The following is a 15,847-nucleotide window of genomic DNA, read 5'->3' as shown; positions in this document are numbered from 1 at the left end:
GACCAAGCCAGAACCAAGCCGAGTCGCCAAAACAATGGAGACTAGCGGCGCCGTGTCCCAGAGGTAATGGACGACTCCGGGCATGCTCCCTCTCGTACAGCAGAGGGGCGCGGGGGGATGTCGCTGTGCAAGTGGAATCGAGTGGACGAGTCCGATTCTCCGGAAGTGTACCCCGCACTCCTCCATCACCTCCATACCTACTACCTACACCCTCCCCCTCCTCCCTGGGCCAGACTGCGCTGCCGTCTGCTTTTTTCTTAGGTTCTGTCTGTCGCATCATATCTCTAAATCACACAGCCCTCGGCGCAGCACTCTTGCAAATGAAGAAGACCGTTTCGCGAATCGGGGCTTCATTCAACAGGGAACCGATGCATGGTGTAGCTCTTCACCATGGTGTTTTTCACTCTGCGGGCATCTTTTAAGCATAAGAGGCATCCGGACTCATGAGCTAATTGATGGTACAACACGTCGTTTGTTTGACCGAAGAGATTGACTGACGTAGAGGGTGACGACGATAAGAGCAGGGTGTTGTACTTTTTTTCTGTTGCGTGCTTCGTAAGCTAGAGTCAACAGTCAAGTCTCGCTACAAAAGCCTCGACGTTGATAGGGAGAGGCGGTGGTCATAGCTGGCAGGGACATGTCGGGGGGCAGCGGATAGCGTCACAACGAGAGCGAGCTGGAAGTAAACAGTGTAGAAAAGAAGGTAATCCAGTGACGGACGGATCGACTAATCCATCGTAGTGATCCATTGCAAAAACTGCCTGTTTGTTGGTGGAAGTCAAGGTAAACTTGTCGTTCCCTTTAGGTTCGCCAAACCCCACTTGCGGTTCGCATCGTGCCTCTTTGCCTTATAGCGGGGCACTGTAGTGCGCTTGCTAGAACCACCCCTTTCAGGGCTACAGGGCTGAGAGTCGTACCGCGGAGGTAGGAGTCCACTGGAAAGTCCTGATGCATTAAAACCTACGGTGTAACATTTATCAGCACGATCATTTTTGAGAATACGTATGTAAATGCTCCTCATTCAATAACCCAACCCGACCTGATTCGGTCGCAGTTGAAACATATTGTGATGAAAATGGAAGTGGGGGGTTCAAGCTGCAGTCTCTCGAATTCTGCCATTGGACCGGACTTGAACGAACAAAACCTGAAGCATCATGGCTCTCAACGCAGGGGATGAGGAGATGTATACGAGTACGCGAGGTTTCGACATCGTCACCAAGACCCGGACCTGGCTTTGCGCAAGGTCCGATCGAAGCGGCGTCAGTGGATCTGTAAGCCAGTTCAAGCTAATCTAATTAAAACTTGACGTTTTGTCGCAAACACCATATTCTCCGACAGCAATGTGCTCAACGCTTTGCCACCCCGGAAGTGAATAGGTGACGAAACGCGACATTGGATCCCGTCATGCCGGGGCAAGGAATAGAAAAGAAACTAGGTCCCAGCTGCACGTCCGCCTCGCCGTTCTTCGTCTAAGAACCAATTGATTAACGGGCCTTGCAAGGCGAGTCGAAATAGGGTGTGTTTCTTCCTCTAGCAACAAAAAATGAAAAAGAGCTAAGAGACCTGACAGCCGACGGGGGGCGTCGCCAGGGGAGTGGTTTAGATAGATGGGAGGGGCATCGTGAAATGGACCAGTCTATGGATTAAAACAAGAGAGAGCGGTTTCATAACCGATGAAATAATTAGGGCCACCTGGGCTCAGCAGAGTTGCAGCGGGATGGGATGGGAATCATGGGATGGTGACCCCTGGGCCTACTTCAGGATCATTTCCCGGACCCCCGACCATAGTGGAATAGTTCCGGCATCTGGCAAGGAGCGGAACTCGGCTTTGCTCTTGTCTCTGTGCTACGCAATTTCGAGCTTATGAGCTTGGATCGTGACTGGCCGCGCAATTGTTCAACACCTAAACCGTAAAAGAAACGACTTGCAGGCGGATTAGTCCCCCGAAGGTGGTTTTCTTGGTGGAAAGCTTTAGCGTGACTGACGTCTGAGCCGGGCGACTGCTTGGACGCCGTAAATGGAATAATTGGATGCATTACGCCTCTCAGCCACATCGTATCCCGTTGGCATAGACGTTGAAGCTCCCGCAAACCATCCTCAGAGAGCTGGGGGTAGAAAGCTCATTGAGTCGAAAAATGTTAATCGCATAGTCCGGGGTCTCGATACTGGTAGTGCTTTTGTGACCCGGGACGCGTTAGCAGACACCAAACGTCCGTATGGAGTATTGGTAGTTTTCCTATCTAATATTTTGACAGCATGCCTTCTCCAGGCGATATAACTGCCATCTCATAACCTGAATGTTGCGAAGCGAATATAGGTCTGGATCTGTTCTTGTCAAGATGTCGTCGCAGGCCGGAGACACCAACGCCCGGCAATTTGAGTTGCTGTTGCGCCCTGCGACCAACCATGCGGATCATGAACAGGGTCGAGGGCGCAAAATGCAGTGCAGCAAATAACCTGAGTGCATATTCTCCATCGGATGAACTGCTGCTTCTTTACCGACTGCGCAATCCTACGGTAGTCAGAGGCCAGAAAGTCAATGCTTTGCGAGTAGATATGATCTGGATCCATATCTTAAGGGTTGGTTGGAGAGTGCGGGACGATCCACCGAGATCCACGGCACTACAGGGGTACCTGGTGCTGCCTTGAGTCCTTGACCTTGACATTGATGGGGAGAGTTCAGTCGCATGTTATACGTACAGGCAGACAGACAAGTCGTGCGAATAGATGTCTTGTCCTTGACGCTGACCTTCAAGTTAAGGGAGGGTGTGGGCCCGAGAAAGTGAAAAGTCGAGGTTGATCGGTACATTCCGAAGAACAACAGGTACGCCCTGTCTGGGCACACCCAAATTCTAGTGCAGGTGCGACGACACATGGGATGGGCTGGGACATGATGGAAGGAGGTGGGGGTCAGGAACATATGAGACTTCAGCAGTAGCTCTTTCTCGAAAAATGTAGCAAACACAGGAAGGCCTCCCTCTGTACCTTTTACCAGCCTATAGGGGTTGTTCTGGCAGGTGGGAGGGGTCGCAATAGTCCTGATGGCATTGTCGCACTCTCCTGCTCGAGTACAACTGATCTTCATCTTGGATGTCGCACATTTCTTTCTAGAATTCAATGTCACTTCCACCGGGCTTTGGAGACCACCACTACCGACCATCAAGTTAACCTACCAGAAGCCCAGAAAAGGCTGCCGTGAGTCCCTCCTGAAACAGACTACCTATTTCAAAGTGGGCAGGCAAGATCGAGGAGTCCTTTATCTCACCTTTCTTCGTACTGAATTATCGCTTATTGCTTCGAGGGTGCCCCTCTTGGCGTTGGAGAACTCTAGCGGTGTAGGAGCAACTTTCTGACATGGATGGCAGGACATGTCAGGGCCAGGTCGCTAGCGCGACGGGGACTACTTACTGTACCTCATTCACTTACACAGACGTACACTCGGACTAAGTTCGATGATTTGCAGCTACAGAGTGATTTACAGTATTACCCGCTCGCGTGGTCCTTTCCTCGGAACCCCTGGCCCCTTCATTCATGATCTTTTATGAATAACGTACAACAAAAAAAGGACTGTCGCAGAAGGATACTAGTTATGAGGCAGGAGTTCAAGTGGCCTTCAGGAAGAACAGCCTGGTCAGATCAGTTTGGGCTCATACAACAATGCGCAGACCTACAAACTCGCCCGTCTTGTTGAAGATTGATCGAGATGCATGACCGCTTTGTGTAACCACGCAATTTACAATCTGTTGGGTCCTGCCGCAATACCAATGCCAAAAAGCGTTCAAACTCTGTCTCCACGCCTAAGATGAACAGACGAGGTTTTGACGCCTCTTTCCCTTTCTTAGCTCTTTTAGTATGGTCCAACCGACGCCGCGGTTGAATTGAGGCCTGCCACCTCTTGATTTGCCAAGCTTTGACAGCTTGGAGAAGCAGACCAAAACAAATGATAAATCATGTTCCAGGTTATCAAAGGGAGCGACCTGCCAGGCCTGCATCTCGTCGGTTGATGCTGATCTGCTGCGATACTGCAGGCATCTTTGGCGTCTGACGTATTGGAAGCCACCGGGGTGGCAGAGTTTCAAAGTTTGAACCGCCTCTCCATGGCGGTCAATGTGAAGTATCGGTGCCACTACAGCTATTGAACTTGTGATGTTGCCTAAGTTCAATGTTTGCCTATCAGACAAGTGGTTCGTCTGAGAGAGCCGACTGTCCTGCAATAAGCAGCAACACGAAAAAAAAGAGAAGCGAAGTGAAGATCATCGCATTTTACAAGCTCTAACGATGTTTCATAGATCTAATAGCTTCAAATTCAGAACCCGAGTGGGTTAGTCGTAGGAGGTACTTCAACGAAAAAGTTCAAGTGTGTACCGATGAGTCGGTCCCAAAAGCCTCCACTAAGAGGTTGCTGTGGGCCCGGTAATGCAGGCTGGACTATCCGTACTGTGCTCTTTACTAACATCGGATCCCTGGTCAAAATGCTCCCCGGCACTAGCACCCATTCATCTCTAAATGATTAGCACCAGCTCATACGAGGGATTCTTGATCTTGCAGAGACGGGTGCCGGGCTGAGCTGATGCAAGAAGACAGTGCATTGGTCCAGTACCCTATTTTCAAACCGCGTTGGCCAACACGCACAAACTCATCTCATCTCATACCCTCACCATGTTACCAAACGCTTAGACATCGGGGCTGAATCAGGTGCTTCCGATTTGGTACAAAATCTCCATAATTCATCACCAACGTAAGCACTGTTCCTGGTTGTTTGACACACTACAACCATGACGCCCGCTGTGCTCAAAGTCCAAGCTGCTATGCTAAAATAGAGGCCTGCAGGGTACCGGATCCTTAGTTAACTGGGATTAAGAGGCACTTGTAGAGGCGGGACAAGCCCTGGCTTCGAAGATAGCAGGGACCAAGAGACATGGATGCTGTGGAGGGTAATATTTGCAGGGCTGGAGGGTTAACGCGGTCAGTACTGTACACAGAGGCACGACGAAAAATGTGGACTTTGGGAAACAGAAACGCATGCAGGGCGACGGAGACCACCCTTCTCGAGCTGGTTCCTGGACAGAGCGTTGCCCAGCAAATAGGAATTGATCCATGAGGGCCTCGTGATGCACAGCTTCGAGAAGGTCTCTCTTCGGTTTCGTTCAGGTTCAGATGAAAACTTGCATTCGCACATTCAATATTTGTTGTTTCGTGGCATATGGATGAGTCAAAGTGCAATAAGCTTCGAAAATGATGGTGTATCAAGATTCCTTCTAAGAGGACGCACAAGTCACGGCAACAGGTACGTCTGACATGGGGTCAAGGACAGGCAGTCCTGCACAACCTATCCCCTACGTTCGGCCACCCGGACAGGCCTGGCGAGAGTGACACAGGGGCATTCAAGGAATGGAAGGTTTCTAGAACACGTCAGGAAGCCTTTTGGAAGGCCGCAAGCACAAACCCCAGCTGATGGGGATAGGTCCATTGTAACGCTGACATGCAGATCAAGTCGACCCCCAGCAAGCTGTTTTTCTTCACCTGACACTCAATTCACCTGCAAGCTCACATGCAGTCCATGCCCGAAGACAACGCAAGAGGCTGGAGAAGCGCACTGATCTCATACAGGACCTACCGCATAGGTCTATCGTCATGAGCATCTGCACATTGGCAGGGCGAAGGGCGTCTATCACGCAGACAGCCAACAGCCTATAGCAAAACTGCGATAACCGTTACACGACTCACTGTTACAGTATTTCCCCCAAACCGTCAGATGTGATCATTGACACGGCGAAAGCGAGTGTGACATTCTAGAAGAAGTAAAGGAGATCTTCCAGGTCTTGTACAACCTGTTGGTAGTGCTTGTTTGCGTCCAAGATAAGAACCTGCATTAATACTGTGTAGGTACTATACGATCTGCCTTGTCGGACCCCAACTGACCACAGAGAGAGCCTTGAGGCCTGCTGACGATTGCGCGTCGATCCCAAACCTTGAAAAATACCAGAGCATTCGAACATAATGCATGCTGGATGCCTTCTAAGCCAAATCAGGCTTCCACCTCATGCCTCAGTGAGTGGTAGCCTGTCACGGATGTTTCTGCTGCAGGCCATGTTGGATGCATTGAGCTAATCTCTGTAGATCCTTCCACAGTACGGACACAACAGTACGAGACTGACCTTGCAATTGCTTTTTATGCATGCGACCCTATCATTTAAGCCAGGCAGGCTTCATTATTAGCTAGAGGCAGTGTCCTAAGCGAGATGCTTCCTATCTTGATCGCGAAAACCCCATGTCTTAGCCTGATGCTCTAGTCTGGCGATCAGATCGTTTACGGGATTGAACTAAACTACATCGGTTAGGTTTATGCTTAGCTTTCCTGTTCATGTCTTATTTGAGCCTCATGCTGCGCCAGAAATCCCATCTGGCAGGTTGAGGCTAGTGATCTTCTCACCGGTCGCTCTCATGACACGGGGGCTTGGGGTGGTCAATATAATATATAGGAAAATAGAATTGGCTTAAAACCACAAGTAGCCCTGCAAAGTGTAAGGAGGATCCTTGTGTGAGCCAAGCCACAGGGAAGATGCCATCGGATACGAGCTCCACGTCGCAAGATCGACCTTGAAGGCTGCGAACCACGCTAGGCATACGGTGAACTGGAGATAATGATGTGAGTTCCTAAATAGCCGAGGCATTGATCGCACGGGACGTTCATATGCTTTGCCTAAATATAAGAAATATACGGTATCGCACTTCAAAACTACCAGGTGTTGCAGTGACGCCTATTGTGGGTAATAACGGGTGTTCTTCTAGACTTGGTTCAGATATAGGGTATCTCCTCATCTCGTGAAACCTTGTCCTGTTCCTAAAGGTATATTACTTCCTAAGGGCTGCCAGGCCAGGCAGCTGAATTCATCTCGGTTGTTTTAGTACTGGGTTGCTACAAGGATAGTCTGTTTCATATCACCGGTGAGGGCTCGTCCCTGAGATCATTATAGATGTTAGCTCTACCTCAAGATCTAGTGACAGGTAAATCATACCGTATAGAAGCCTTCGAATTTATAGCTTGGGCTTTAGAGCAGGAAATGTCAAAAGGAAAGAGGAACAAAGATGCAAATCCGTTCTGCCCTACTTATCGAAATCAGATATTTCACGGGTGAGTTGAATTGGAACTAGCCTTTTTGAAAAAGGAAGTGTCTAAAGTCAACAGGACCATGACTTAAAATCAATACTAGAAACTGCGGATACGTCCAGCCCTTACCACCCTGTCCGTATTGCTCCATAGCAAAAGGCCCTAGTCAGACCTACTCATCGATATCATATTTATCTGCTGTTCAAGATATTCATGGTTACTGACAAATAGCACCAACAATATCTAGTTGTTGGGAACTGACGCCGGTAGCCCATTAGGGAACATTTGATGTTGTTTCCTTGACTTGCTGTTCATATCACACTAAAGCAACAATCCTTATACCACAGAATGAGAAAATAGAATATCAGGAGGTCCAAAACGCTTGAACTACAACGTGACTGGCAGTATGGGAATGTCTCTTTGATTATAGTAGTGTAAAGATTTTCCTAAAGGGTTATTCCAAATATCTTCTGTAATTATAAACAGGTAATATAATGGATGAGTCGTCTGGTCTTTCGATGGATATTACTAGGATTTACAAATAAATCAAACCAATTGTTCATCAGAGAGCTCTCGTATAATAGAATTGAATTCTTTGTAATTTACACAATGCCTCTGCCAAACACACATTTTGACACTCGCCAGCTAGGCGTGACTTCTATCTGAATATGCCTCATTGCCTCGTACAATAAATATGAAAATTCCCGTTACTCGTTATACTCAAACATATGCTCCCTAATATCAAACGATAATACGCCGTATTGTTAAGCTCTCCTTTAGCTTTTTAATCTTTAAGCACCGCCATAGTGCGTCTGTCGTATAATGGAGAGTCTCTGTTTGCCTCTCAGATTTGCGGATGTTCTGGATGCGCCGTCCGCATATGTCGATCAAAATTGTCCTTTCGTGAGTAGATATGGCCCGACATGGCCTTGCGGCATCCGTCTACCTTGCATTGGTAGCCCTCGCCTTTGCGATGTGTACGCATGTGCCGGGTCAGGTCTTTCTGAGTAGCGAAAGCAGCGAAACACTGTGAGACGAGACATGAAAAGTGCTTTTGATGGTACTTTGAGTGTTTTCTGTAGGGGGGTAGGTTAGTTATCGATGCTTGCTTATTTATGATGTGGTTGGAGTTGAAGCTTACGCGAGATCAGATGGACGTCTGAATTTCTTGTCACATTGGACACAAGTATTCTGGTCACCGCCACAAGCCTCGTCCTGTAAGTTAGGCGGACTTGAAGTGGCTACTGAAGATGAAGATGGTGGTACGCCGCCGTGTTCCTGAGACTGCCACATGTGTGGATGGTAGTCGGACTGTTGAGACTCAGAGTAGCCACCGAGGTTGTAGGCGTAGCCTGAGTTGGAGTTTGATTGGTTGGCATAGTAGTTACCGAGGGCATGGTAACGGGGATCTGATGATGTTGGCTCCTGGTAGTAGCCAGAGGAAGAGGATGGACCAGCCCATGTGTGATGGTAGCGGGAGTCAGAGTCAGAGTCTGAGTGGCGGAACTGGTCGGCAGATAGTTGCCCGTGGCTATAGAAACTGCTCATCTCGAAGGATTGAAGAAGTGTTTCTGCCTTTGTGTCTTGGGTGGTAGTAGTGCTGTGTCGATCGGTTGTCGGTATCCATAAGCGGATAGACAGAAGCAATGAAAATCGCCTCCCTTTGTATAATGAAGTCCCATAGCCTTTGGGTATTGTCAGAGACAGCCTCGCTGATGCATTGGGCACTGAGAAAAGAGTCTCTTTGGCAATTGCTCGTACATGTCATGTAGGCCGCCTTGAAGGAGTGAGCAATCCAGCCCAGCCCAGCATGATGCTATGCCATGCCATGCTACCTATTTCTTCTGCAGACTGCAGGGGGAAGCGAGACCAGAAAAGCGGCCTGCGTCTGGTGCTTATGATGGACTATAGATCATAAACTGCAGTTTTAGGGCCGACGGCCAACAAGAGGCTTCTGACAGGCCCACGTCAGAAGACGGGGATATCTTTTTGGGAGGGGCGGGCATCCGAGCTAGCTGCAAGTGATGCCCAACGGATACGACACGTCGATCAAAGGAGCCAATTGCAGAGGCCACGCCAAAACCCAACCGTCACCTGCGGCCAATAATAAAGTGCAAGCCTCGCCAGTCTCTTTCTGGAATTTCGATAATTACTGCGCTCCAACTTTGCATCGACACCGAGTTTCAGCTTAGGCAGGATTCACTGGGCATCGATAGTGACAAGTGTGGGTTGGGAGATGCCCTGTATGCATGCAGCTCTTTCGCCTAGGCCCACGTGGACTACTTTTCTACAATCCATCCATACTATCTGCTGTAGCTGTAGCTGTAGGTATGTAGTAGTATTGGGTCGTCACTGCGGTTCGTTGGCCCAGTACAGTACAGCTGGACGACAAGTCGACAACTCCGACCAAGATCAGGCATTGTAACACCACGACACGATCGATGCCAACCTGTTTCGTTCGTGGCTATAGGCTAAACTCTTGCGTCAAACGTCGATCCTTCTGGACAATTCAGCTGTCAAGAACAGGATGCTGTGACGTATTTCGGTACATGTCACTCGGCAGTCATCGAACTAGTCCAAGTGGATTCGAAATCAAACAAAGGTTGGACAATAGATGGGACGATCGTCAGGTTTTAGGGATTACCAAGATGCAAGACCCTTACGTGGAGTCATGTCATCAATCAAGACTGAACAGAGATACTATAGGGGATATCAAATTGGTTCTATCTATGTGAAAAATCAAATCTATCAGAGCATCAAGATATCCTGAACGATGATATCGATTATTCTCTCATGTGATATCAGTGTCTAAACGTCTTGAGATAGACCACTTCCAAGAATTCCAAAGAAGCTTCGTACTGTCCCTGGCTCCTTATCTGTTAGATCATCTACTAAAGTCTAAAATAGTCCCATATCAATACCATGCCACGGTGGAACTACAAATAGTTGCCGTTTGAAGGGTAGCTCATTAGTTTGGCGCTAACATTGAACATCTCGGAACTATGCAAGCACCCGACGGCAAGCAAGGAACATCCCGCTGCCAAAAAAGGTACACCTTGCATAAGAGCCTTAGTGCAGTTTTATTAACATGTTAATGCATTTAGGCCTTATAGCCCAAGTCTCAGAACAGATCTCGTGATGTTATGCTATGTGGTTTGATCAGTGCGCCTAAATTAATCAATAAGAAACCAAGCTAGACTAAGCTACTAAATACTGCTACAGACACTAGGTACTGTACGACAAAGGACGAACGCGCGGACAACAACGCCTGACTCTGCTGTAATCACCTGCTCCGAGGCGGTGCAGTCTTGGCCGTGGGTCAAGTTTATTGGCCAACAACCCCAAGATATTTACGTGTACTGTACCATCTTGCAGGATTGGGCCTTGACTCCGATCGAAAATGATGTTCTGGTGGGGTTTCACAGCTTAAGCAGATAATAAGTCGCACAGCACAAAGCGCGCGCGCCTTACGAGACCTAACGAAAAGAATAACTCTAGAGTGTCGTACAAAATGTTTAGAACTTCAACATTAGGCACAGTATTAGGTAGCTAACAGTAATCGAATCACGCACGGTGATAGGACGGGATGACGTTGCCGTTGCCAAGGGTCTTGGGTCTTGGACAGCCCAGCGATTAAGAAGTTACAGGGCACTACGCACTACGTACCTTCCTCCTCTACAGTGGGCATCTTCGCAAACCCCACCAGAAGGTCCCTTCTTCTTCTTCGTCCTCCCCTCATCTCTTCCATTCATTTCCAGAGTGAGAGCTCTAAGCTCTAAAAGATATTATACGCGCCGCTAGACCCTTATAGCATTACAGTATAGTCCAAGTTAGTTATCGCCATCGTCAACGGCGACGTATAACAACAAAATGGCGGCTTTCCTGCGTGGCAAGCAGACGGGCATGCAGAATGACCTATCAGCGAGCATCAGACCCGAAATCTTCATGCCCGATGATCAGGCTCGCTATGGCATCAACTCTCAAATCAGGTAGCGCAACCTTTCCCAACTTCTCATCAATGTCATGACCCAAAAATTGATCCAGCTGACCCTTACAGCTGTTACGCATACGACCCAATCCAATCCCTCCTCGCCATTGGAACCGGTGAAAGCAAGTTTGGCCCTGGCAAGGTCTACATCTTTGGACAGCGACGTGTGCACAAGATACTCGAGCCCCCCCGATCCACATCATTCCAGATCGTTCAATTCTCAGCCAACCGCCTTGTAACCGTCGATGCGAAGAACGAGTTGGGAATATGGGACCTCGATACTGGCGAGCGTGTTGCTGCCATGGTCGTCGCTGGCCAGGTCGTCTCTTTGGTGACAGACCCTATGCTTGACTGGGCCTTTATCGGACTGTACAATGGCGACATCATGGCTTTTGACCTGGATAGAGGAAATCTGGCGCGTTCTTTCAGACTGCCCAATTTCTGGAAGGAAAAGAACCCTGGCACACCCACTGCCAATCTTATTACCATGTCCCTTCATCCGAGAGATGTTGGCAAGCTCCTACTGGGGTACACGCATGGCGCTGTTGTCTACTCCTTCAAGCAAGCCAAGGCTGTCAATTACTATGAGTACGTGGTACCTGCAGGTGCCCCAGGTGGCAATGGTGTAGCTGTCGAGACAGTCCGAAAGCCACGACTTACACATGCGCTGTGGCATCCATCCGGCACGTTTATCCTGACAGTCCACGATGATGGAAGCTTGGTCTTTTGGGACCCAAAAGCCGAAAAGGTCGTCATGGCAAGGACTTTGACCGACTTTGACATAGACCAGCCGTCATCTGACACGCCTATGCCGGCTCTGTCTGAACCCATCACCAAGATTGCCTGGTGCTGCAAGGAAAACTGCGATGACAGTGGTCTACTAATCGCTGGTGGACAACGTGTTGATGCATCTCCCAAAGGTCTCACATTTGTTGATTTAGGACAAACACCTGTTTATGCGACATCGACATGGCAAATACTAGCAAGTTACTGCCGTGGAAAGCGACAGTCTCTTCTCCAACTCCCCTCTGGTGCCCAGGCGGTCAACTTTCTCCTCATCCCACGTTTCTCTCCCCACTTTGGCGGTGCACAAGATCCAATCGCCGTCATCGCACTTCTCTCCTCTGGCGAGCTGATTACACTGAGTTTCCCTTCAGGCTACCCAATCAGTCCCACTAACCAGCTTCATCCTTCTGTTTCTTTTGTTCATCCCTTCGTAACAAAGGTCAACGTCTCGTCTTTAGAGCGCCCCCGATGGCTATCTATGTTCGAGAAACGTAATCAAGGCGAGCCACTTCTCAAGGGAGGCGCCGAAGCACCACGACCACGGAAGAGATTTGAAGAGAGAACCATTATCCAAGCTGCCCATGCCGATAGCACTATCAGGATCTGGGACTCTGGACATGCCGACGATATTGAGAATGGAACTCAGCTCCAAGTCGACATTGCGAGAGCACTTGATCGGTATGAAGACGTCGAGATCACCTGCATGAATATGGCCACTAGCACTGGAGAATTTGTCGTAGGAACACGAACAGGAGAAGCGATTATCTACCGCTGGGGTCAGAACCGTTTCTTCGGTAAAGAGCAGGCACCAGAGCTTGACCCAAACCCTAAGGGGCTTACAGATATTAGCTCCAGGGCAGAGCCAGGATTGAAGGAAGGTCTGCAGCCTCTCGTTTTGTACGAGATGATGATGGGACCCATCACCGCTGTGCAGGTTTCCAACGTTGGCTTTGTCGCCGTGGGCTCAGAGCTCGGCTTTCTTACCCTGATAGATCTCCGAGGACCCTCGATTATCTTCCAGGCACCCATGACAGACTTTGCCAAGCAAGACAAGCGAGCCTCTTTCTTGAAGGGCCATGGCTCTTCTTCAGAGCCCCCGAAGGAGTGGCCAGTCGTGATTGAGTTTGGCGTCATGACTTTAGATGAAGACAAATATTCAAGCATTTGCTGCTTTGTCGGAACAAATTTGGGCAAAGTCATCACCTTCAAACTTCTCCCCGGACAGGATAACACCTATTCCGTGCAGCTTGCAGGCGTCGTGGCTTTCGATGGAAAGGTTATCTCACTCAACCCAATTGAAGCAGATACAGGCAAGCCTGCCCTTGCCACCGGCCCGATCGTGGCAGGCCTTAGAGAGGGGCGGCAAGTCAACGGCGTACTCGTGGCAGGTAAGTCTATCACCTAACATAATAGCCACTGAATAGTAAAGCTGACCATTATGTAGTTACACAAACAGAAGTCCGAGTCTTCAAGCCCGCAAATTCAAAGGGGGCTTCAAAAGAGTTTGATGACATTCTCTGTGACGCCGCATGTGTGGCAGAACTTGAGTTGCAAGGTGTTGCAGTGGTCGGTCTGTTCGGTGATCGAACTGCTCGCGCTTTCTCGATTCCCGGTCTCAAGGAAATTGGGAAGGCCGATCTTCCCATGATAGATGTGACAAGAAGCACCAACTCTGTTGTTACGCAGACTGGTGATATCTTCGCGTGGTCAGGGCCCAGTGAGTTGGCCGTGATACATGTCTGGGGATCAGGCAAGGGACCGCAGCAATCCCCAGACACTATGATCAACCCCAAGCTTGAGTGCCCACCTCGGCCAACTATTTCCAATATGCAGTGGATTTCAGGTAGCCAGCACATTACTCCTGCCGATCTTGACCTTCTCGTTGGCGGGCCAGATAGGCCGCCTAGCAAGCGGATGATGGACGCAGCCGCGGCTGAGCAACGTGCGGCTCGAGCAGGAGAGCCAGCTCCCGCTGGGTCAAGCAGCCAAGAGGGATGGGGTGATTACCTGACAAGACAGTTGAACGAAAGAACTGAAAAGTTGAATATGATGGGTGACAACATGGAAAATCTTCAGAACAATAGCGCAGGATGGGCTGATGACGTGAACAAGTTCCTCAACAAGCAGAAGAAGAACGTTGTGCTGGGTGGATTGAAGAGCAAGTTCTTCTAATCGGGATTACGAAGTGTAGACACGGCTTCCTTCAGTGGACGGGAAAACTGGTTAGTTATTGTTACAGTTAGATACCAATGGAATTCTGGATTCAATTTATAGGGCTCGCCAGCTTCAACAACTCACACCAAGTCATCTTATCACATGCTGTATGTATTCAAATCGTATCTGAGTAAAATCAATTCAAGAAGATAGCCGTACCCGCAACTAAAACCTCACTCCAGCTGATAGCACACCAAAAACTATCAATAATCCTAACGCTCCAACCAAATCATTCAGTCGAATTTCAAAATAGGAGAAAGGTGAGGGCAACAATAGTTTGATCCACATTGCCCACGTCCAGCATGAGCATCATCTTGCGCCTTTAGGGTGTTGGGCGTCTGGTGGGCGACCAATGATCAGCCAAGGGCTGTGTAGGCTCAGGAGCCATCTCGTCAGAACTTTTTGTCGAGTCCCGAGCAAAGCCAGGCCTGACAGGGCTCCGGTTGATTGGGATATGATCCCCAAATCGAATCTGTTCCGGCATCTGGTAGCGGTTATTGACCATATATTGGGCCGCATCACCATTCGCCAGCTGCGTTAGGTTCAAAGGGAGCACGACAGAGCCAGTCTGAGGTTCTGCGGTGCTGGCAAGACTTGGGCCATAGTACTCAGAATCCTCGCGTTCCGGAGACGAGTTGGTGCTACTCGCTTCCGACTGAACCTGAGAATCTGTCTCCAGATGGTGCAAACTTGGTGCATTGCGGCCGACATGGTGCGCTTGGCAGAACTCGACGGTCCTTGTCAGGTGTTTCCAATGCTTGTTGTCCCTATCCTGACTTGCCCGCAAGTCGTCCTGGCACTTGGTCAACAGTTCTCTTAAGAGACAAGCCTCCTGCACTGCGGCCCTTCTGCCGCTTTCACTCACAAGGTAATCTTCGTGGTGTTCAGAGAGTTCTTTCTTCTGCTGTTTGCCATCTTGTCGTATGCACAATATCACTGCAAGACCATAGCTAAACAGAAAGCCGCACGTGATCGTCAACGACCAATAGAACACTTCAGGGACTTCTATAGTCGATTCTGGAATAGGAGCCATGATTGCGTTCGCTTCGAAGGACGTTACAAAGAGTTCGATGAGAGTGCTTACCTGGTTTTTGAAAATCGCAAAAGATAAGTTTTGTTTTCTGTAGATGTTAGCGAAATGCTTGGTGGGGATACTTACCTTGAGTTGGAACCCCTTACGAGTCTGTTTCGCTTGTTTTCTTTTTCTGTTGCAAATGATATCCCGGGATGCGAGTGAGCTGTGAAGTGAAGATATTCGATTTCCAACGGAAGTTCTGGAGACTTATATGGACGAATGGTTTCATGTGTTCGATAGATTTCAAATGACAATATCCAAGAAACCGGGAATAATGCAGTAGAAGGTGATTATTCTTTGCAGGATAAAGGCAAGTGCCTCAGTGTGTTCACTCAGCACATCCTAGGTAAGACATTGATCAACATAAGTTCCTGGCTTGTTTTCGTGGACAAGTAAATCGATGAAACGCTATCAGGGACAATACATTGTTCGTGGATCCCTTTGATCAGTTGAGTTCGAAGCTGGCAGCCTATTTGAAATTTGACCAGGAAAGAGAATAGAATAATGAATATGCACATGTGAAAGTCAGAAGGCATGTGTTTTGAAATTTGATGATGCATGCTGCGTTCTAAATTCAAAAGATCGGGTTGATATAAAATACCAGTAAGATGGAGAATGGATAAAATGATAACAATCTGATCCATGGCGCCAACTACGTCGGTTTTACGGCTAG

At 48.8% G+C, this 15,847-nt stretch overlaps 3 protein-coding genes across 3 annotated transcripts; 1 reads left to right on the top strand and 2 right to left on the bottom strand.

Annotated features, from left to right (window-relative positions):
- Positions 1-7,670: 7,670 nt before the first annotated feature.
- On the bottom strand, positions 7,671-9,105 carry B0J16DRAFT_12913 (uncharacterized protein). Its single transcript, XM_046121735.1, has 2 exons — positions 8,253-9,105; positions 7,671-8,187 (listed from the first exon to the last, which is right to left on the bottom strand). Exons 1-2 carry the CDS (start codon positions 8,657-8,659, stop codon positions 7,956-7,958), a joined length of 639 nt encoding a protein of 212 aa, XP_045988730.1. The 5' UTR covers positions 8,660-9,105; the 3' UTR covers positions 7,671-7,955.
- Positions 9,106-10,981: 1,876 nt separating this feature from the next.
- Positions 10,982-14,081, top strand: B0J16DRAFT_390946 (lethal giant larvae like, C-terminal-domain-containing protein; the record flags this gene model as incomplete). Its single annotated transcript, XM_046131907.1, has 3 exons — positions 10,982-11,100; positions 11,169-13,273; positions 13,330-14,081. The coding sequence occupies 3 exons, from the start codon at positions 10,982-10,984 to the stop codon at positions 14,055-14,057; spliced, it is 2,952 nt and encodes a 983-aa protein (XP_045988729.1). The 3' UTR covers positions 14,058-14,081.
- On the bottom strand, positions 14,082-15,359 carry B0J16DRAFT_12992 (uncharacterized protein). Its single transcript, XM_046121745.1, has one exon. It carries the CDS (start codon positions 15,130-15,132, stop codon positions 14,422-14,424), a length of 711 nt encoding a protein of 236 aa, XP_045988728.1. The 5' UTR covers positions 15,133-15,359; the 3' UTR covers positions 14,082-14,421.
- Between the last annotated feature and the right edge of the window lie 488 nt (positions 15,360-15,847).

Source organism: Fusarium flagelliforme (assembly GCF_020744385.1).
Source record: "Fusarium flagelliforme strain FIESC 12 MPI-CAGE-AA-0113 chromosome Unknown B0J16scaffold_1, whole genome shotgun sequence".
Lineage (NCBI taxonomy): Eukaryota > Fungi > Ascomycota > Sordariomycetes > Hypocreales > Nectriaceae > Fusarium > Fusarium flagelliforme.
Note: the sequence above shows the minus strand (reverse complement) of the source record. Positions and strands in the feature narration are given on the sequence as shown.